The 23,009-nt window shown below is 36.4% G+C and overlaps 3 protein-coding genes across 3 annotated transcripts; all 3 read right to left on the bottom strand.

The window, feature by feature from the left end:
• Positions 1-8,882: 8,882 nt before the first annotated feature.
• Positions 8,883-14,947, bottom strand: LOC131151265 (epsin-3-like). Its single transcript, XM_058102519.1, is given in 6 exon segments — positions 8,883-9,047; positions 12,932-13,140; positions 13,143-13,169; positions 13,869-14,029; positions 14,604-14,726; positions 14,841-14,947. Coding segments are annotated over 6 exon segments (792 nt in total).
• Positions 14,948-15,362: 415 nt separating this feature from the next.
• LOC131151264 (uncharacterized) lies at positions 15,363-17,898 on the bottom strand. The gene is made up of 5 exons (XM_058102518.1): positions 17,792-17,898; positions 17,555-17,677; positions 16,816-16,977; positions 15,854-16,091; positions 15,363-15,422 (listed from the first exon to the last, which is right to left on the bottom strand). Exons 1-5 carry the CDS (start codon positions 17,896-17,898, stop codon positions 15,363-15,365), a joined length of 690 nt encoding a protein of 229 aa, XP_057958501.1.
• Positions 17,899-18,500: 602 nt separating this feature from the next.
• LOC131151263 (uncharacterized) lies at positions 18,501-20,794 on the bottom strand. Its single transcript, XM_058102517.1, has 5 exons — positions 20,688-20,794; positions 20,451-20,573; positions 19,711-19,872; positions 18,734-19,026; positions 18,501-18,577 (listed from the first exon to the last, which is right to left on the bottom strand). The coding sequence occupies exons 1-5, from the start codon at positions 20,792-20,794 to the stop codon at positions 18,501-18,503; spliced, it is 762 nt and encodes a 253-aa protein (XP_057958500.1).
• Positions 20,795-23,009: the final 2,215 nt, after the last annotated feature.

Raw genomic sequence — 23,009 nt, 5'->3', positions numbered from 1 at the left:
TATGTTAAATGTATGAGAGGCAGGCTAAGTAAGTAAATCATTGAGAATAAAATATGATATGGATTATGTAAGAACCCAAATCGTGATATAAGAATCAATTATGTAACAGAAGGGTAAATTGGTAAATTGAGCAGGATTCGTCGACGAAGTCCCTTCTGTTCTCGTCGACGAAATTCAGAGGCTCGTCGATGAGGGGAAGCCGAGAGATTTCAGGAAATCGGGGAACTCAGGCTCGTTGACGAGGCCACTGCTTCATTGACGAAGGCAATGGCAGACTTGTCAACGAGGACACCAATTCGTCAACGAGGGCGGCCAAGTCAAGGGCTTTAAATATCAGTTTCCATTACTTCTAAGCTAAGTAAACTTAAAATATCCTCTTCTTCTCTCTCTAGAACTTGAAGAACTCGCTTTCTCTAGTTTTCTTCGCCGTTCGTTACCTTAATCGTAAATCCAACGTTACTGCGAGGATTAAGGAAGGATTCTCTACGTTTTTAGAAGATCGAAATCTCATTTTGAGCGTTTTTGGGTTTTGGGCAAAAATCGAGGTAAAGCTCAATTTTCATTTCTGATTTAGAATATGTGTAGTAGTACGAATTGTAAGCATTTATAGTACTGTGGTTTGTAGGTTTTGGAGTCTCGGTTCGTAGTTTTAGGGACCGTAGAGTTCGTAGTTGGAATTCAGGTTAAGGTAAGGGGATTCAGTTTATATCAGTTTATTTTCGAAATCATGATCGGTAAGCTTGTAGGCTATGATCGTATGTATGTTTTGGTAACTTATTTGGGGAAATCTATTGGGTAAAAATACGGGTTTTTCGGGTTACAGTTTTGGGAAATCGGCTAGGGGCAGCTAATTATCGTACGCCGAAACAGCTATGTGGCGGCTAATTACCGTACGCTGCGCCATGTACCAGTGTGAAAACCGTGGGCGAGAGTATCCGACTCTATATACGAGGGTGTGAAATATCACTACGTATCCTGACTGGTCATCGAGGGGTGTGAGCTACACTGTATGACAATGTAATCACTGTGAAGTTTTGGGTTTCATGGAGTAGTTACGTGTTGGCAATGTAATCGCTGTGAAACTTCAAGCTCATGGAGTAGTTGCGTATTAGTGTGAGCTGCATCGTATTGGCAATGTAATCGCTTGAAGCTTCGGGTTTCATAGCATAGTTGCGTATTAGTGTGACGACACTGACCGTATGTTTTGGGTATCGTATGTACTGGAATGCATTTGTGAAAATGCTGGAACTGTATGGAATTGTATGGAACTATATGGAAATGTTTTCGAACTGTATCGTATTGTATAGTGTTATGTTTTGCGTAAAATAACATTGGCATGCCACACACTGATATAACCTGCTTTCTTCCTTACTGAGAGATGTCTCACCCCGAATGTACGTACATTGTTTTTAGGTCCATCAAGTAGCCGTAATTAGCATCCTAGAAATCAGAAGCGGGGGTGTCGTTAGCTGCTGTTAGTTCCTGATTAGGTATGAGATTTTGTAACCGAGTTGTCTTGATGGTTTTTGTAGACACCCGAAGTATGTACGGTATTTATGGGATTGTATACCTCAGTATTGTATGGGTTGTGTATCCTAGTTTTGTACAGACTCTAGTGCTGCGTAACTGATGAGTATGGATGTATATGTGTATATGTGTAGGGCATCCATGTACCCCACGGGGTCGGACCCTCTTATTGTATTGTGTTATGTATGTTTTAATTGATACAGAGATAGGTTAGGTTGACTTAATCACACCTGGGACCCATCTGCGGGTTTGGGGCTCGACAGACTACGTTGCTTGTGTATGTTAAATGCAGCCATGTAAATGTAAGACAATTGAAAAGAGCCATGTTAGCAAATTTTAGCACATTTCTATGTAAACTAACTGATGACAACTAAAAGGAATTGTAGACTAATTGATGATGGCTAAAGACCAGCTGTAGTACGAATGAAAGAAAGGAAAATGCAATGAAATGACAAAGGAATGAAATAACAAAGGAATGAAATGACAAATGTGAACGATGTAATGTTGAAGATTACATAAAGTGAAATGCAATACAATGTTTAAGCTATGAACATGAACAGATGTGTATGATTGAATAATGACAGAAAGAATAATGTATTATGATATTAGAAGTATCTATGTATGTAGAACATGTTATGATTGGGTGGGGTGTACTCTTCACCTGAGGGTTTACTGAGTAAGGCGAGTGCACTAGTAACTTCAGATGTAGTAGTAGTTGCATAACGTACTAGGGTAGAGGGAACCTACTTGTATAGGCGGGTAGATTTCCCTATCCTTAGGGACTTTGCTAGTAAACTTTGGTTGAACTATGTGAGTACGAGATCAATTTAACACTTGAGGGCTTATTGAGTAAGGTGAGTGTCCTGGTATGCTTTAGTAGTGACCTTCAGGTTGTCTAAGTATTAGAGTAGAGGGGTGCTACTTGTATGGACGGATAATCACCCTTGTCCTTAGGTAATCTCGTGGGTTAAATCTTTGCATGTGATTGATTAGGTTAAGAGAATGATTTCAGTGTTATGTTAATGACTTGCAAATGTATTTAAAATGATATCTATATACCTCATGTTAGTCACATGCTGTTTTAATATATATATTTTTTTCCCTTACTAAGATGTGTCTCACCCGAATATGATTATTTCTTTTTTAGGACATCCTCGAGGTCGGGCTTAGGGAGCTCGAGGGTTTATAGTCTTTTGAGGATTGTAAAAGAGAAAGGGTATATTTTTGATATACCGTGGGATTGTATTAAGTTGAAGTATATGTTTTATGTTTTATGTCGTTATGTTTTAAGGATGTTGAGTAAGGAATGGTTGTGAAAATAGTGAAATGTTTTGGGAGTTATGAAGATTTATGGAAATGCAGGTGATGGATGAATTATATGGAATCTAGATAGGAATAGTAAACTCTGGTATTGCGGTATTAAGGTATTATATATGAAGATTATGTTTATGTTTTCCGCTACGTATATTATGGATTATGGATTATTAGAATTTTATCAGGTATAACGCACCAGACCCGGGTTTAAGGGTTTGAGGTGTTACAGAGAGAGTGAGGGAGAGCAGATTCTAATAAGTCTTTCAAATTACCCCTTTATTAGTGGATTTACAAATATATATGCAGTATAAATAAATAAATAAATAAATAATACAAAAATATATGTACTATATATATTCCCTCAGAACTAAAGGTACGTGAAGTCCGAAAGCTTATATCCTAGCATTAAAATCATAGGGATAAAATCAAAAATAAATAATGAAAATAAATACCGCAAAACATAATACAAAATATAAATACACCAAATAAGCAAAAATATTAAGAATATGTAATAAAAAGTAATAATAAAAAAGTAATAATGATAATAGTAATGATAATATATCATATTAATAATAACAGATACTAAAATAATAACAACACATCACAATAATACCGTAATACCAATAAAAATAACTCTAAATATATAACGTGGAAACATATAAAGTCCTAAAATTAATATGTAAATATACAATATTATATATGGAAACAAATCAATCCTAAAATTAATATACCAAATACAATAATAAGTATGGGAGCAACTAATGCAATTATGGAGACAAATCAATCCTAAAACTATTGTTTAAAGTGCAAAATGATAAATATGGAAATAATTGAAATTATGGAGACAAATCGACTAGAAAATTAACAAATAAATACACAATAATAAATATGGAAAACAACTAATGAAATTAGGAAACAATCCAATCTTACAATTAATGTGCAAGCTATACAATACGGAGACAAATCAATTCTAAAATTAGTACACAAGCCATATGGAAACAATTAAGCCCTAGACATGGAAACTAATAAAAATATTAAACACGCTTAAATAATATCATAACATAATTACATGCATAAATGATGATAATCAAAAACCCTAAATGCTATGTAAATAACAAACATGGTGAAAGAATAAAAAAATGAATATATAATCAATAAGTATTACAACAACAATAATAAATACATGACAATGAGGAAAATAGAAAAAAATAAACTTTAACAACAATATACAATATGAAATACAACTCATACATATACCAGAAAAACTCAAACTTTAAATATTAGAACCCATATATAAACATTTTAATAATAATATATAATAAAAATAGAAATTCTATAAGGAAGACAACATGAACATAATATTGATAAATATGTATAATAGCAATAATAATAACCATATACAAAACTAAATATCACAGACTCCTACCCTTAAATATTAGCTTCTAAACAAAATAAAAAAATATGTATATCTATATGTATATATACAGTGGGTGTCGCCGAGGCTGGAGAAGATGACTGGAGAGTTGGGGCTTCAGCTGCTGCGAGTCTCGGGTTGCTGTGGTGGTAGCAGGCGGCTGGGTCTCCTTGGCTGTGCTGGTGTTGCATTGGGGTGGTGGAACTTCTGGCTTTGGGTGCTCGGCTGCCATGGTCTGAAGATGGCTCACGGATGGCAGCAGGTTGGTAGTAGGGGGCGGCTATGATGGAGCTGCTCGGGTTCCTGGTGGTTGGCTGCTGTGGGGGTGGTCGGTGCAGCAGGAGAGGCCACCGGTGGCTGGAGTCGTGGCTAATGTGGCTGTGGAGGCTTCGTCGGAGATGACAGTGGTCTGTGGAGAGTTGCAGAGGGTGGTTCGTGGCTGAGAGAAAGGAGTTGCGGTAGAGCCGCTAGGATGCCCGGAGTTGCTGCAGATGTGGAGACTCGCGGGTGTTCTGGAGCAGGAAATGGGTGGTTGGGTTCGATTGTGGTTGCAAGGGCGCAGGGGACTGCCGGATTGGATCTGGGAATGGTGTGGTGGCTGGAGGCGTTGCAGGCGGCCGTGAAGATGGCTGGGTTGTTGCCGGAGTGAATGGTTTTGTGCGGGTGTAAGGTTGGGAGCAAGAGTCCTCTCTGGGTGTATGGCTGGAACTGGAAGGCTTGCGGGGAGGCGACTGCTGAGTGAGGTTGGCTGTGGGGCACCACCGGAATCAGAGAGAGAGAGAGATCAGCTAAGGTTTTTTTTTTTTTTTGGTTCTCCACCCTCTTGGCTCTCTGCGTCCCCCCCCCCTCCGTGTTGTGTGCTTTGGCCTCCTATTTATAAAAACACAACCCTAAAAATCCCTCTTTTCTTTTCCTTTTTCTTTTTATTCTTTTTATACTTTTATGGTAATAATAGATACAGTAATAATGATAATAAAAATAATAATAATTAGTAAATAAAGTAATAATACTAATATTTAAAGCAATAATTAATAATAATAATAATAGCAAAATAATAGTAATAATAATAAAGCACTAATAATAATGTAGGAAAATAATAATAAAAATAATAATAAAAATAATATAAATAACAATAATAATAAAATAATAATAATAATAAAGTAACAATACTAATAATATATACGATATTAATAATAATAATAATAATAATAATAAAGAAGTAACAATACTAATAATATATACAATAATAATAATAATAATAATAATAATAATAATAATAATAATAATAATAATAATAATAATAATAATAATAATAATAATGTATTAGGCCTTAGGCAAAAATAGGGTGTCTACAGGTTTGTTGACAAACCCTGAATAGTCTGAAATTCCTGCTCTCGGTATCTCCTTGTTGACGAGTGCAAGGCACTCATCGACGAGTCCCTGCTATGTGCCCCTTTTAAATATCATTTTTCCTTCTTTTCTTCCTCTCTTCCCTTTTTCCTTCATTATTTTCATGAATTAATTTTTTTAGTCTCTACATTCTCCCTTCCTTATAAAAATTTTGGCCTTAAAATTTGCTATTTATAACCATTCCATCCTTAAAAAAAACACCCCTTTTTTATTAATTACGCTCACTTATGACGGAGTAATACCGTGATTACATTTACGGTCCTGAGAGATTACCAACATTCAAAGAAAATTCTCCCAAAGCTGTTCATATCCTAAAACGAAAAAACGCTCTCTATCTTATACTACACTATACAAATAAAAATACACTCCTTGTTATTTAATTTTACTTACTAGCTTAGCACTGAGCTCCACTGAATAGATGTGGATATCTCTGGCGCATCTGTTCCTCTAATTCCCACGAAACTTCCTTAACTGCATAATTGTACTATAAAACTTTTACCAGTGGAATCTTCTTTGTTCGTAATTCCTGTTCTTTCCGATCCAAAATATGCACTCATACTTCTTCATATGTCAATGTATCCCTAAGCTTCAGTGCCTCATAACTGATCACATCGGAGGGATCTTGAACGTATTTCCTCAACATGGAAATGTGAAATACGTCATGGATTCTGGACAACATCGGTGGTAATGCCAACCTCTAGGCCACTGGACCCACACTCCCAAGAATCTTGAATGGTCCAATGAACCTAGGGCTCAAGTTTCCCTTCTTCCTAAATCTCATAACCCCTTTCATTGGTGCAATCTTAAAAAATACATGATCCCCTGCGTAAAACTCTAACTATCGTCGGCGAGTGTATACACAGCTTTTCTGCCGACTCTGTGCTGTTATAATCCTATCTGATGAATCTGAATTTATCATGAGTTTACTGTATCAGCTCTGGCCTAAAAATCTATCTTTCCCCAATATTTTTCCAATACAATGGGGATCAACACCTCCTTCCATATAATGCCTCATATGGTGCCATCCCAATGCTGGTCTGATAGCTGTTATTATAAGCAAACTTGACCAGTAGTATAAACTGGATCCAACTACCCCCAAAGTCCAGCACACATGCTCATTGCATATCCTTCAGTATCTGCATTGTCCTCTCCGTCTGCCCATCTATCTGAGGAAGAAATGCTGTGCTGAACGACAATTGAGAACCTCTAGCTCCTTACAAATTCTTCCAGAAACGAGATGTGAACCGTAGGTCTCGGTCCAATACTGTGGACACTGGCACGCCATGCAGTCTAACTATCTCTTGAATTTACAACTCTGCTAGTCTACTTATGGAGTAGTTAACCTTGATAGGTAGGAAGTGAGCAGTCTTCGTTAGTTGATCTAGGACTACCCAAATGGCGTCCTATCTATGTAGTGCCGGTGGTAACACTGTGACATAATCCATCGTAATGTGCTCCCACTTCCATTCAGGAATATGAAGTGGCTGCAATGATCCTGCTGGTCTTTGATGCTCACCTTTCACCTGTTGGCACGTCAAACACTGATTCACAAACTCAGTGATCTCTTTTTCATATTGCTCCACCAAAAAGATTCCCAAAGATCCCTGTACATTTTAGTGCTACCAGGGTGTACTATAGACAGGGATCGGTGCACTTCTTCTAGAATAACTTTCTTAATTTCAGCATCAGATAGTTCACAAAGTCTGGTACAGAGTCTCAAAGCCCCATCATCTAAGATACTAAATTTTATCTCTTGACGATCCTATACTTTATCAATAATTTTCATTAATTCCGCGTTTTTCAGCTGAGCAGGTTTAATTCTTTCTTATAGGGTCAGCTGTAATACCACATTGGCAATAAATTCCTGGTGATCGCCCTCTACGAGTTCCACCCTAAGTCTTTATAAATCCATCTGAATCGGATGCTAAATCATCCCAGCTGACATTACCGCTCCTATTGATTTCCGGCTCAAGGCATCAACTACTATATTAGCCTTTCCCAGGTGGTAACTGATTGTGTAGTCGTAATCTTTTATCAGCTCCAGCCATCTCCTCTGCCTCATGTTTAATTATTTTTATGTGAAGAAGTATTTCAAACTCTTATAATCAGTGAAAATCTCACACCTACCCCCACATAGATAGTGTCTCAAAGTTTTCAACGCGTAGACCACCGCAACTAATTCCAGATCATGGGTAGGCTAATTCTTCTCATATTCTTTCAGCTGTCAAGAGACATACGCTACAACTTTCCCGTACTGCATGAGAACACATTCAAGCCCTTTATGTGACGCATCACTGTAAATTACAAAATCCTCTTCTCCTGAAGGAATCGTCAAAATCGGTGCAGTGATGGGTCGCTGCTTCAACTCCTAAAAAATATGTTCGCATTCATATGACCATTCAAACTTCACACCTTTTTTGGTCAATCTAGTTAGTGGACCTTACAGTTTAGAAAAACTCTCAACAAACCTGCGGTAGTACCTAATCAATCCCAAGAAGCTTATGATCTCCTGCACATGTTTTGGTCATACCTAGTCTACCACCGCCTCAATCTTGCTCGGATCTACGAAAATACCACCCCTGGATACCACGTGTCCAAGGAAGGTAACCTGCTTCATCCAGAACTCACACTTTTTAAATTTCGTATACAATTTTCTTTCTCTCAACACTAGAAGCACTATCCTTAGATATTCTTCGTGCTCCTTAGGGCTCTTTGAATACACCAGTATATCGTCGATAAACACCACTACGAACTGATCCAAATACTGGTGGAAGACCTTATTCATCAGATCCATAAACATTGTAGGAGCATTTTTTAATCCAAACGGCATAATCAGAAATTCATAATGGGCATATCGAGTCCTGAACGCCGCCTTCAAAATATCCTCCACCCTGACCTTCACCTGATGGTACCTAGACCATAGATCTATCTTCGAGAAAGTCTGTGTCCCCTGTAGCTGGTCAAACAAATCATCGATGTGGAAGTAGGTATTTATTCTTGATAGTCACTTTATTAATTTCTCTGTAGTTAATGCACATTCTCATCGACCCATCCTTCTTCCTCACAAATGACACTGGCCCTTCCTAAGGTGACACGTTGGGCCTGATAAATCCTCTGTTTACCAAATCTTGCAACTGCTCTTTCAATTCCTTTAACTCTACCTGAGCCATTCTATACGGAGCTCTAGAAATCGGTGTCATCCCCGAAAGTAAATCAATCACAAACTCAACTTCTTAATAAGGAGGCAATCCCACCATATTTCTGGAAATACGTCAGGAAAATCCTTCACTATTGGGATATCCTCCAGCTTTATTTCCCCTTTTGGTACCTCTTTCACATAAGCCAGATATCCCTGACATCCCTCCAAAGGCAATCTCTTGGTCTGTACTGCAAATAACATTTGTGGTGAGGAGTGCAAACGCATCCCACATATTGGTACTCCTGTTCCCCTGGAGGTTTGAAGACTATCTCTTTCTTATGGCAGTCGATATTGGCATAATAGGCAGCTAACCAGTCCATTCCCAGAATCATGTTGAACCCATGCATATCTAGGACCACCAAATCAATAGGCAGCATCTTCCCCTGAATTTTAATCGGGACCCGTCTAAGTATCCTCCAACACACTGCTATGGTCCTCGTCAGTGTAGCTACAGCTAGACTGAAATCCAGTGGCTGGGCTTCTATTTCATATAACTTAACAAAATCTAGGGCCACAAATGAATGGGTTGCCCTTGAATCAAATAAAACCACAACTTTATATGACAAAATATAGACGATACCTGTCACCATGTTGCTAGCTGCCTCTGCATCTCCCAAAGTCAAAGCATATACCAGCGCTGGGGCAGTATTCCTCTGCTGACCTCAGGGTGTTGGATTGTTCCCCCGTTAGAGATTTGGAATGGGCGTCTGGTTCATCGGCATGTGGCAGTCTCGAATAATATGTCTCGTCCCACCACACCGATAGCAAATAATCGCCTTGGCTCGACACTTACCCCAATGTCTTCTGCTGCACCTTGGGCAAATAGGGGGTGCTAGGTTAGCTTGAGGGGCTTGGTGTCCCACCATCTGTCTCTGGTCCCCACCGACTCTCCTTTACTGCCCTTGATTAGTGCTAACTTGGAATCCAAGAGGCATAGGCTTTTTTTACTGACTCTAACCCCTGGTACCCCTCTGTCGATCAACTTGGACCAAGGTGGCTTTATCCATCAATTCAGCGAAATTTCGTATCTGCAATAATGCCACCTACTCATATAGATCCTGCCTTAATCCCCTCTTAAATTTCTATGCCTTCTGGTACTCATCTGGTATCATAAAGGGAGCAAATCGTGACAGCTCCATGAATTTTGTAGCGTACTGTGGAACTATTAGTTGTCCTTGAGTCAGATTCAGGAACAACTCCATTTTCACATCTTTGACGGAGGCGAGGATATAGAGGTCATAAAAAATCTCTCAAAAACGTCCCCAAGTCATCGTTGCAAGTGCTAGTCTTTGCTCCTCTAGGAGCTTTACTATTGTCCACCATCGTTCTGCCTCCCCGGTCAACTTAAATATGGCATACAACACTTTCTGTTCATCAGTGCAATGAAATACTGTCAGGAATTTCTCAATCTCCTACAACCAATTTTCTGCCATAACTAGTTCAACACTCCTAGCAGAAGCTAGAGGGTTCATTATGATGAACTACTCCATCGAAGTCCAAATTTTGAGAAAAATGTTGAAATTGAGGAAAAAATTCACTTGCAACTTATTCCAGTTAATCGGTTGTAGAGGGTCGGTCAACCGACTATTAAAAATTTTCTTTTCTAATTAGGTTTTTTACCAAATAAATTTATGGCCTTTAACCCCTTTTGAAAAGGTTTTTATAGAGTTTATACAAAGGCCTTTGCCCCATGGAAACTGTACTCCTTTTATACATTTTCAAAGACCCTCAAGGATTCACACAAAGACAAAGTAAAGAGAGAAGGAAAAGAAAGGAGAATACATAGTTTTTTAAAGTAATGGCCAAGTCTATCACAATAGACAACCTAATTATTAAGATGTTTTGTTGAAAAACGTTAAAAACTTTGATTTTTCAATGAAAACTCTATAAAAACAAAGGTTAATATCAAGTTTAATTTTTAGAAAACTCATTTTTACACCCTCAAGCCACTTGACGAGTGATTGTTTTCAAAAATGTTGTTGGGTTTGTGGTTCATTATTTGAGTGGAACACATGCACCAGAAAAGCATCGTGGAGTAAAGAATGAGGGAGAAGTTTACAAGAAGAAACCGTTGCTGGTTTGGGCGACGGTTTCAACATCAAAGGATAATTGTCAACAATTTCTGACAACCTACAAAAGGAATGCTCTTGGCTTCAAACCGTCGACGATTTTGTTCGGCATAGATCTCGAATTTTGAACGGGAGATTAGTAGATTGGGAGTTTTTGGAGGATTTTCCTTTGGGAATTGCTACAGAAGTGTTTTAAATGTAGGTTAAGACTTTTATACATATAAGGTTAGTATTTAATCATATTTTGTAACCATAGTTTGATAAGCTTGATGTAAGCTTCACATTGTGATAGTGAAAATTCATTCGCTGCTTCCGTTGACATAGGCACATTGTCGAACCACGTAAATATTGTGTCTTTGATTATTGCTTTCATTGATTCTCTTTGTGAGTGATTTCTTGTTTTGTATTGTTCATCATTGAGTGTTTGCATTGCATGTTTCGTGATTGTTTCGAGTTTGTATGAGACTTTTCGCTGCGCACTCACACCAACAATAGGTATCAAGAGTGCCAATTGCTACAACAATTGGTATCAGAGCCTCAATTGCTACAATAAATGGTATCAGAACTATTGGTTCGCAATGGGTGAGATTTCTTCTGCGAGGTTTGATGTTGGTGAATTTGATACAATGAGAAATTTTGGGCTTTGAAGGGTGACGGACTTGCTAGTGGCAAGGTATGGTGAAGGAACTACACGAAAAGAAGCTGCAAGGCATGGACGACACAAGTTGGAAGGAGTTGGAAGCGAAAGCTATGTCCACTATAAGGTTATGTTTGGCCGATGACGTGTTGTATCATGTCTGCAGGATGAGGAATCGCCACTATTATTTCACCCACATGTTACAAGCCTTTTTTTTTTTAAAGAAGGGCGGCACCTCCATTTATTTATTGATAACCCCTCATTTTTGGTGGAGGAATACCGTGGTTACAAGACAATCAATGGGAGAGAACAAAAGACCACGTTAAAAACCTCCCAAAGAATAACACCAACATCCAACCAAAAACTAGGCTACAAGTTGAAACAAAACAAAACAAAACAGGACCTACAAAACAAACCTCACGCAACAAAACAAAATAAAAGATAAACAACATAAAACATAAGCTAAAACCAAAAAGAAATCAGCTAAACATACCTCATATAAGCCGTACCCATCTTCTCCAATTTATACAAACCATTGCTAACTCTAGGGAGTTGACTACTATTTGTAAACAAACTATTCCCCCCCATAGCACCTTATCGAGCCAAGGCATCTGCCACATGTTACTAGCTTATGCAAATTCCCACATGTTTGATTTCAATTTTTTTCCTTTTGTACTTGCATGTTTAAAGTTGAAGATGCTGACTCACTTTGCTTCATTTTCTTCTTCTTTTTTTAAAATTTTTTTAATGCATTTAATTTTTTTTTCATTTTTTTCCATGTATTTACCTGTTTTCTCTTTTTTTTCTCTCTCATATTTTTCCATTTTAATGGAAATTTATTCAAATTATGTTGTACCAGCCCATAAAAATTGGAGTGTCTACATAATGTTCCAAGTTGGCCTTTGATGTATACACGCAAATGTGTCAATGAAATAAAAACAAAACAATTTTTTCTTACAACTAAGTTATTTACACATTATCACATTGTTGTATGGTTGTACTTAATTATTTATACAAGGTAATAATTATCTGACCCACCCAAAATATTTTTCCAAACTATATATATATTTCACACTAACATATCAATATCCAATGGAAAATTGGCGATCAAATTTTTTCTTCATCACCTTTCCGACATCAGACAAACTTCTAAAAGTGACTTTTTCATGATTAATCTTGGAGCGAATTCCATCCATCAGTCCACTTGCTTTCTTTTCTTCTTCTTCATCATAATCTTCTTCTTCTTCTTCTTCTTCATCATGTTCATGATCATCTAGTAAAGAATTTGATTCTTGAACTGGAGGACAATTCCAAATGTGTGATTCTTCTTGTGAATTGGTCTTTGTGGGTGGTTGCTTTACATGTTCATCCACTTCGTTATAGGTAGAGCTAGAGGGGGAATATGGTCCAGATCCAAAAGGCAAAGTTTTTGATTTTTTAGAGGATGAGGAAGAAGGTGAAACTATTAAGTTCCCAAATCCTTCTATTTCTTTTGTTATTTTGAGAGATTTGAGACGTGCATTTCTGAGAGTTTCTCCTTCTGCTAGAAGTTTTAGCACCCTCTCTGATTTTTTTGCATGCTAGCTCCCCAGTTGAAGCTGAAATATGGCCCCCCAAAAAAAGAGAGAGAATAAATATTCTCGAAGAACATATAACATCTATGTGCGTGTATGAGAGAGAGAGAGAGAGAGTGAGAGAGAGAGAGAGCAACAATTAGACAATAAAACCTGCTCATAATTCTTCATCTAATAGTCTAATAATATTCTACTTTGATTCTTTTAATACAATATCAAAACTCCTCTAAACTTAAGGCTCCGTTAGGAACAATAATTTGTGAGAGTGCGCAACAAATTAAAGAAAATAAAAGGGAATCGAATTGTCTCTTCTATAATAAAAATGTATTCAAATCTGATAACAAATTAAGAAATATTAAAGGTAAATGCACAACAAAAATATTGTCCACTAACATCATATTATTATTTTTTTCTCTCATTTTCTTTAGGAACCAAATAAAAGAATGAGTTCTTCCTATTTTATTTTATTTTATGCTATATTTTTCAAGTTTCAAATGAAGTGTAGAAGTTCATATTTTAAATTATGTCAACTAGAATTCTTCTTGCATGCACAAACATATATATTTTTTCAAAGTAAATATATATACACACACTTTTTTCATGCTTTCAAGTCCAACTAATTTTTGCACAAGAGGTTTGTCAAAATCAAATATCTAATGACTTAAATTTTAGTGTGCTGAAACATTTTAAATAAAGATACAGGGTTGAATACCTAAAACTTATCCTTTCTCATCTATGTGTTGAAATGTTCCAAGCTCTCGAATGATAAGGGCGTGACATGTAAATTCCTCAGCAAAATTTTCTGGGCCATGAGTTAGTAAGAATTCAAGCAAAACCAAAGATTTGTAGGATTGCCACCACTGCTTCCAATCAATGCCATGCAATCTGCATTTCAATTTTATTTTATTTATTATCAAAAGAATAAGAATATTTTATCTAATAAAATGAAAATCAAAAGGTGTCATTTTGAGACATTCATGTTAAAAATTTTGGGTTCTAGTCCTATGAAGGAATTGGGACTAGAACGAATAACTTCTGTTGTATAGCCGATTAATTAGGTTCAAATTGCCCTGCACCCTAGAAAAGAAAAGAAAAGAAAAGAAAAGAAAAGAAAAACAACGAGAAAACTGCGGGCAGAAGTACTAAAGCTGTGAATTGGTCCATTCGGCTCACTAAATCGAAAACAACCCACTATCGATTAGCTTTCGCTTTGATTTTTGATTTTTAGACAAAAATCATAAATACCATGTTGATGTTTATCTACACCTAGGCAGAATTACAGACTTCATAAGCTAATTAAATAGAACCCCCCCCCCCCCAAAAAAAACAAATAGAAAAAAAGAAAAAACCCACAAAACAAGAAACCAAAGTTAATGAAAAAATCCATATCCATAAACCCCAACTGCATTTTATTTTTGGGTGCTTGAATTCAAATCATTTCCTGAAAATGAATTGATACCTCATGTGAAGAACATCAACTATCCTCCAACAATCATCAATATCAAAGGATGCATCGGCTATTCTGGTCATTGTTTTGGCATCGGGACCACATGATTCAGTATTTGTGGCTTCCTCCGCCAACCTTGATTTAGTAAAACAATGAGAACACACATCCGTGGAGTGTTATATACGACTAACATTAATATTAAAAATAAAAATGCAAATGCAAAAGATCATCCATGCATCACTAGCTTACAGTTGTGCATCAGTGACATCAGTCAAGACCAGCCTAGCAAATTTATACTTCTCTTGCAGAAAAGAAGATGCCTGCTTCTTAATTTGGTTCAGAAACAAGGTTCCCATACCCTCCCTATTCCTTTTTATTTATTGAAAAAACTAATGTATACCTTTAAGATCTAATTTCAATGGAAAACATGTAGATGATGAATATCGCCTGATTTAATTATGTACAATAACGAAATCTCGCCAAACCCGATTTCAAACACCTAGTTTAATTAATCTTCTTGAAGAAAATTGATGCTTTCTTTCTTAATTTCGTGTGGGATCGATGTAAATTAATTAGAAGAGAAACTTTTGTGTGGTTTGTCCATGTTTCCTGCTCGATCGATAAGATATTGATGGGAAATATTTGACCAAATACATTCCACAAATTTGTGTTTAGGTTGTGTGTACTATCATTATTCATCTCTATTTAACTGATCTGTAAATGATTGGTTGAACTGAAAGTTAGGTTCCACAAATGATGCATGAACACACACTATGCATGCATGGGTACGTAAGTGGTACCATCTCTCTTTGAGTTTGTATTGCGTACATCCTAGTTCAAGCACAAAAGTTATTTACACATTATCACATTGTTGTATGGTTGTACTTAATTATTTATACAAGGTAATAATTATCTGACCCACCAAAATATTTTTCCAAACCATATATATATTTCACATTAACCTATCAATATCCAATGGAAAATTGGCGATCAAATTTTTTCTTCATCACCTTTCCGACATCAGACAAACTTCTGAAAGTGACTTTTTCATGATTAATCTTGGAGCGAATTCCATCCATCAGTCCACTTGCTTTCTTTTCTTCTTCTTCATCATAATCTTCTTCTTCTTCTTCTTCTTCTTCTTCTTTTTCTTCATCATCATGTTCATGATCATCTAGTAAAGAATTTGATCCTTGAATTGGAGTACAATTCCAAATGTGTGATTCTTCTTGTGAATTGGTCTTTGTGGGTGGATGCTTTACACATTCATCCACTTCGTTATAGGTAGAGCTAGAGGGGGAATATGGTCCAGATCCAAAATGCAAAGTTTTTGATTTTTTAGAGGATGAGGAAGAAGGTGAAACTATTAAGTTCCCAAATCCTTCTATTTCTTTTGTTATTTTGAGAGAATTGAGACGTGCATTTCTGAGAGTTTCTCCTCCTACTAGAAGTTTTAGCACCCTCTCTGATTTCTTTTGCATGCTAGCTCCCCAGTTGAAGCTGAAATATGGGCCCCAAAAAAAAAGAGAGAAAATAAATATTCAAGAAGAACATATAACATCTATGTGCGTGTATGAGAGAGAGAGAGAGAGAGAGAGAGAGAGAGAGAGAGAGAGAGAGAGAGAGAGAGAGAGAGAGAGAGCAACAATTAGACAATAAAACCTGCTCATAATTCTTCATCTAATAGTCTAATAATATTCTACTTTGATTCTTTTAATACAATATCAAAACTTCTCTAAACTTAAGGCTCCATTTGGAACAATAATTTGTGAGAGTGCGCAACAAATTAAAGAAAATAAAAGGGAATGAAGTTTTCTCTTCTATAATAAAAATGTATTCAAATCTAATAACAAATTAAGAAATATTAAAGGTAAATGCACAACAAAAATATTGTCCACTAACATCATATTATTTTTTTTCTCTCATATTCCTTAGGAACCAAATAAAAGAATGAATTCTTCCTACTTTTTTTAATGCTTTATTTTTCAAGGTTCAAATGAAGTGTAGAAGTTCATATTTTAAATTATGTCTACTAGAATTCTTCTTGCATGCACAAACATATAAAGTTTTTCAAAGTAAATATATACACACAAACTTTTTTCATGCTTTCAAGTCCAACTAATTTTTGCACAAGAGGTTTGTCAAATCAAACATCTAATGACTTAAATTTTAGTGTGCTGAAACATTTTAAACAAAGATACAGGGTTGAGCGCCTAAAACTTACCCTTTCTCATCTATGTGTTGAAATGTTCCAAGCTCTCGAATGATAAGGACATGACATGTAAATTCCTTAGCAAAATTTTCTGGGCCATGAGTTAGTAAGAATTCAAGCAAAACCAAAGATTTGTAGGATTGCCTCCACTGCTTCCAGTCAATGCCATGCAATCTGCATTTTAATTTTATTTTATTTATTATCTGAAGAACAAGAATATTTTATCTAATAAAAATGAAAATCAAAGGTGCCATTCTGAGACATTCATGTTAAAAATTTTGGGTTCTAGTCCTATGAAGGAATTGGGACTAGAACAAATAACTTCGGTTGTATAGCTGATTAATTAGGTTCAAATTGCCCTGTACCCTAGAAAAGAAAAGAAAAGAAAAACAACGAGAAAACTGCGGGCAGAAGTACTAAAGCTATGAATTGGTCCATTCGGCTCACTAAATCGAAAACAACCCACTATCGATTAGCTTTCGCTTTGATTTTTGATTTTTAGACAAAAATCATAAATACCATGTTGATGTTTATCCTCACCTAGGTAGAACTATAGACTTCATAAGCTAATTAAATAGAACCCCCCCCCCCCCCCCCCCCCCCCGGCAAAAAAAAAAAACAAACAGAAAAAAAGAAAAAACTCACAGAACAAGAAACCAAAGTTAATGAAAAAATCCATATCTATAAACCCCAACAACATTTTATTTTAGGGTGCTTGAATTCAAATCATTTCCTAAAAATGAATTAATACCTCATGTGAAGAACATCAACTATCCTCCAATAATCATCAATATCAAAGGATGCCTCAGCTATTCTGGTCATTGTTCTGGCATCGGGACCACATGCATTAGTATTTGTGGCTTCCTCCGCCAACCTTGATTTAGTAAAACAATGAGAACACACATCCGTGGAGTGTTATATACGACTAACATTAATATTAAAAATAAAAATGCAAATGCAAAAGATCATCCATGCATCACTAGCTTACAGCTGTGCGTCGGTGACATCAGTCAATACCAGCCTAGCAGATTTGTACTTCTCTTGCAGAAAAGAAGATGCCTGCTTCTTAATCTGGTTCAGAAACAAGGTTCCCATACCCTCCCTATTCCTTTTTCTTTATTGAAAAAACTAATGTATACTTTTAAGATCTAATTTCAACGGAAAACATGTAGATGATGAATATCACCTGATTTAATAACAAAATCTCGCCAAACCAAGTTTCAAACACCCAGTTTAATTAATCTTCTTGAAGAAAATCGATGCTTTCTTTCTCAATTTCCCTTGGGATTGATGTAAATTAATTAGAAGAGAAACTTTTGTGTGGTTTGTCCATGTTTCCCGCTTGATCGATTAGATATTGATGGGAAATATTTGACCAAATACATTCCACAAATTTGCGTTTAGGTTGTGTGTACTATCATTATTCATCTCTATTTCTCTGATCTATAAATGATTGGTTGAACTGAAAGTTAGGTTCCACAAACGATGCATGAACACACACTATGCATGCATGGGCACGTAAGTAGTACCTTATCTCTTTGAGTTTGTATTGCGTACATCCTAGTTCAAGCACAAAAGTTATTTACACATTATCACATTGTTGTATGGTTGTACTTAATTATTTATACAAGGTAATAATTATCCTACCCACCCAAAATATTTTTCCAAACTATATATATATATTTCAGACTAACCTATCAATATCCAATGGAAAATTGGCGATCAAATTTTTTCTTCATCACCTTTCCGACATCAGACAAACTTCTGAAAGTGACTTTTTCATGATTAATCTTGGAGCGAATTCCATCCATCAGTCCACTTGCTTTCTTTTCTTCTTCTTCATCATAATCTTCTTCTTCTTCTTCTTCTTCTTCTTCTTCATCATGTTCATGATCATGCAGTAAAGAATTTGATTCTTGAACTGGAGTACAATTCCAAATGTGTGATTCTTCTTGTGAATTGGTCTTTGTGGGTGGATGCTTTACACGTTCATCCACTTCGTTATAGGTAGAGCTAGAGGGGGAATATGGTCCAGATCCAAAATGCAAAGTTTTTGATTTTTCAGAGGATGAGGAAGAAGGTGAAACTATTAAGTTCCCAAATCCTTCTATTTCTTTTGTTATTTTGAGAGATTTGAGACGTGCATTTCTGAGAGTTTCTCCTCCTGCTAGAAGTTTTAGCACCCTCTCTGATTTCTTTTGCATGCTAGCTCCCCAGTTGAAGCTGAAATATGGCCCCCCAAAAAAAAGAGAGAGAATAAATATTCAAGAAGAACATATAACATCTATGTGCGTGTAAGAGAGAGGGAGAGAGAGAGAGCAACAATTAGACAATAAAACTTGCTCATAATTCTTCATCTAATAGTCTAATAATATTCTACTTTGATTCTTCTAATACAATATCAAAACTCCTCTAAACTTAAGGCTCCGTTAGGAACAATAATTTGTGAGAGTGCGCAACAAATTAAAGAAAATAAAAGGGAATCGAATTGTCTCTTCTATAATAAAAATGTATTCAAATCTGATAACAAATTAAGAAATATTAAAGGTAAATGCACAACAAAAATATTGTCCACTAACATCATATAATTATTTTTCTCTCTCATTTTCTTTAGGAACCAAATAAAAGAATGAATTCTTCCTATTTTATTTTATTTTATGCTATATTTTTCAAGTTTCAAATGATGTGTAGAAGTTCATATTTTAAATTATGTCTACTAGAATTCTTCTTGCATGCACAAACATATATATTTTTTCAAAGTAAATATATATACACACTTTTTTCATGCTTTCAAGTCCAACTAATTTTTGCACAAGAGGTTTGTCAAAATCAAACATCTAATGACTTAAATTTTAGTGTGCTGAAACATTTTAAACAAAGATACAGGGTTGAGTGCCTAAAACTTACCCTTTCTCATCTATGTGTTGAAATGTTCCAAGCTCTCGAATGATAAGGGCGTGACATGTAAATTCCTCAGCAAAATTTTCTGGGCCATGAGTTAGTAAGAATTCAAGCAAAACCAAAGATTTGTAGGATTGCCTCCACTGCTTCCAGTCAATGCCATGCAATCTGCATTTTAATTTTATTTTATTTATTATCTGAAGAACAAGAATATTTTATCTAATAAAAATGAAAATCAAAGGTGTCATTCTGAGACATTCATGCTAAAAATTTTGGGTTCTAGTCCTATGAAGGAATTGGGACTAGAACAAATAACTTCGGTTGTATAGCTGATTAATTAGGTTCAAATTGCCCTGCACCCTAGAAAAGAAAAGAAAAGGAAAGAAAAGAACAGAAAAGAAAAACAACGAGAAAACTGCGGGCATAAGTACTAAAGCTATGAATTGGTCCATTCGGCTCACTAATCGAAAACAACCCACAATCGATTAGCTTTTGCTTTGATTTTTGATTTTTAGAAAAAAATCATAAATACCATGTTGATGTTTATCCACACCTAGGCAGAACTACATACCTCATAAGCTAATTAAATAGAACTACCCCCCCCCCCCCAAAAAAAACAGAAAAAAAGAAAAAACTCACAGAACAAGAAACCAAAGTTAATGAAAAAATCCATATCTATAAACCAGAACAACATTTTATTTTTGGGTGCTTGAATTCAAATCATTTCCTGAAAAATGAATTAATACCTCATGTGAAGAACATCAACTATCCTCCAATAATCATCAATATCAAAGGATGCCTCGGCTATTCTGGTCATTGTTTTGGCATCGGGACCACATGCATAAGTATTTGTGGCTTCCTCCGCCAACCTTGATTTAGTAAAACAATGAGAACACACATTCGTGGAATGTTATATATGACTAACATTAATATTAAAAATAAAAATGCAAATGCAAAAGATCATCCATGCATCACTAGCTTACAGCTGTGCGTCGGTGACATCAGTCAAGACCAGTCTAGCAGATTTGTACTTCTCTTGCAGAAAAGAAGATGCCTGCTTCTTAATCTGGTTCAGAAACAAGGTTCCCATACCCTCCCTATTCCTTTTTCTTTATTAAAAAAAATATGTATACTTTTAAGATCTGATTTCAATGGAAAACATGCAGATGATGAATATCACCTGATTTAATAACAAAATCTCGCCAAACCAAGTTTCAAACACCCAGTTTAATTAATATTCTTGAAGAAAATCGATGCTTTCTTTCTTAATTGCCCATGTAATAAATGTAAATCAATTAGAAGAGAAACTTTTGTGTGGTTTGTCCATGTTTCCCGCTCGATCGATTAGATATTGATGGGAAATATTTGACCAAATACATTCCACAAATTTGCGTTTAGGTTGTGTGTACTATCATTATTCATCTCTATTTCTCTGATCTGTAAATGATTGGTTGAACTGAAAGTTAGGTTCCACAAACGATGCATGAACACACACTATGCATGCATGGGTACGTAAGTAGTACCTTATCTCTTTGAGTGTGTATTGCGTACATCCTAGTTCAAGCACAAAAGTTATTTACACATTATCACATTGTTGTATGGTTGTACTTAATTATTTATACAAGGTAATAATTATCTGATCCACCCAAAATATTTTTTCAAACTCGCCCTCAGAGCTCACGAACCAGCCCTAACCCCAGTTCCATCTTTTGCTCTCGATTTCTCATCTGTACACAGATCACCGGGGGATCTCCATTTTTTTCACTGTTCATTTTTTCGTAACCTTCACTATTCTCATTCTCCCATTCTCCAGCTCATTCTCCCATTCTCTCTCTCTCTCTCTCTCTCTCTCTCTCTCTCTCACCTGAGCTCAACCCCACTTGCAGAAGACACTACTCCATGCACAACGTTGTCCCCTCAGCTTTCATCAACCTCTCAGCAACCACCACGGCAAGGTGACGCCGGCAGCACCTGCTGCACGACAAACACAGATCCATATCTCCTTCTCACACCATCTAGCCTCTCCACAACTTCGCGGCACCACCTAGCAACAACCATAGAGAGGGACGACGCCATCTTCTTCCTCGAGAGCCATCATTGGAACCTCGACGCTACCGTCTTCACCTTCTGGGAAGGCGCTGACACCGCCAACCCGTGATCCGGTTCATGATCTAAGATCGCCTGGTAAACAAAGCAGGGACAAAAAAGAGGAACATGTACAGCCGCACAGCCTCACGGCTGTATAAAACCGAACCTCACTCGCACACAGAGTAGTCTCCATCATCCTCTCAAAGCTGCACAGTTCCCTGTTTTTGGTCCATTAATTCTGACAACTAACACGACTCTATCTCCTGATCCAATCGAGCATCAACGTCTCCAAGTGAGTTTGATTCTTTTATGTTATCCATTTGTTTGTTTGCTTGGATTTCCTAAAAATATATGTGTTGTTGATGTTGAATTGTTGTGCATTTCCAGAGTTTTAGTTTTTGTTTAGGTTGCAGGGCCTCCTTCAATCTGTTTCTGCTGTGTATGTACTCAAAATTTGGGAATTGATCCAATGGACACAAACTATATAATGAAATGCCTACATTCCACGTGGTTAATTGGAATACGATGATAATGGCTTGTTTTGTTTGGAGGGGGGGTGGGGTGGGGCTTGGCTTTTGAGAATGGGGGTAGGCTGTTCGATGAAATGTCGGAGAGGAATGTTGAGTAGTGGAGTGCGGTTATTGGTGGGTATTCTAAGTTCGGTAGTCTTGATATTGCAAGAGCCATGTTTATGAGAGGCCAGAGAGATTTAATCTCTTTGGGTGCAAGGAGAGTAGTGGAGGTTAAGTTTGGAGGAGAGAACCCCTGCACCCCTTACAGCCCACTCATTCACACACCATTACACACACTATCACACACTTACTTACTAACTCTTACTAACCCTTACTAAGTTACTAATTTATATATTAACTCACATACTAACTCTTCCTAACCCATTTATTTACTTGCTTACTAACTCCCACTAACTCTTACTAACCCATATATTTATTTACTTACTAACTTACTTGCCTACTATCATTTACTTACTTCCGCACTAACCAATTTATTTACTTGCATACTAACTCATACTAACCCATTTATTTATTTGTACACTAACTCATACTAACTTGCATACTAACTCATACTAACTTGCATACTAACACTTACTTGTATATTATCTCATTTACTTATGCGTATACTAACCCCTTTACTAATTTGTGTACTAACTCATTTACTTAATTGTACACACATTCATGCACACACTTTACTCACACACC

The sequence above is a fragment of the Malania oleifera genome, chromosome 3 (genome assembly GCF_029873635.1).
Source record: "Malania oleifera isolate guangnan ecotype guangnan chromosome 3, ASM2987363v1, whole genome shotgun sequence".
NCBI lineage: Eukaryota > Viridiplantae > Streptophyta > Magnoliopsida > Santalales > Ximeniaceae > Malania > Malania oleifera.
The sequence above is the reverse complement of the archived record's forward strand: the minus strand, read 5'-3'. Positions and strand labels throughout refer to the sequence as shown.

Excerpts from the sequence above, each read along its gene's own strand:
- LOC131151263 (XM_058102517.1), bottom strand. The coding sequence starts at position 20,794 with ATGGGAACCTTGTTTCTGAACCAGATTAAGAAGCAGGCATCTTCTTTT. Across the intron at positions 19,873-20,450 it reads GTTGATGTTCTTCACATGAG|ATTGCATGGCATTGACTGGA; the intron begins GTATTAATTCAT and ends ATTAAAATGCAG. Across the intron at positions 19,027-19,710 it reads CAACACATAGATGAGAAAGG|CTTCAACTGGGGAGCTAGCA; the intron begins GTAAGTTTTAGG and ends GCCATATTTCAG.
- LOC131151264 (XM_058102518.1), bottom strand. The coding sequence starts at position 17,898 with ATGGGAACCTTGTTTCTGAACCAGATTAAGAAGCAGGCATCTTCTTTT. Across the intron at positions 16,092-16,815 it reads CAACACATAGATGAGAAAGG|CTTCAACTGGGGAGCTAGCA; the intron begins GTAAGTTTTAGG and ends CCCATATTTCAG. Across the intron at positions 15,423-15,853 it reads ATAACGAAGTGGATGAATGT|GATGTACGCAATACAAACTC; the intron begins GTAAAGCATCCA and ends TGCTTGAACTAG.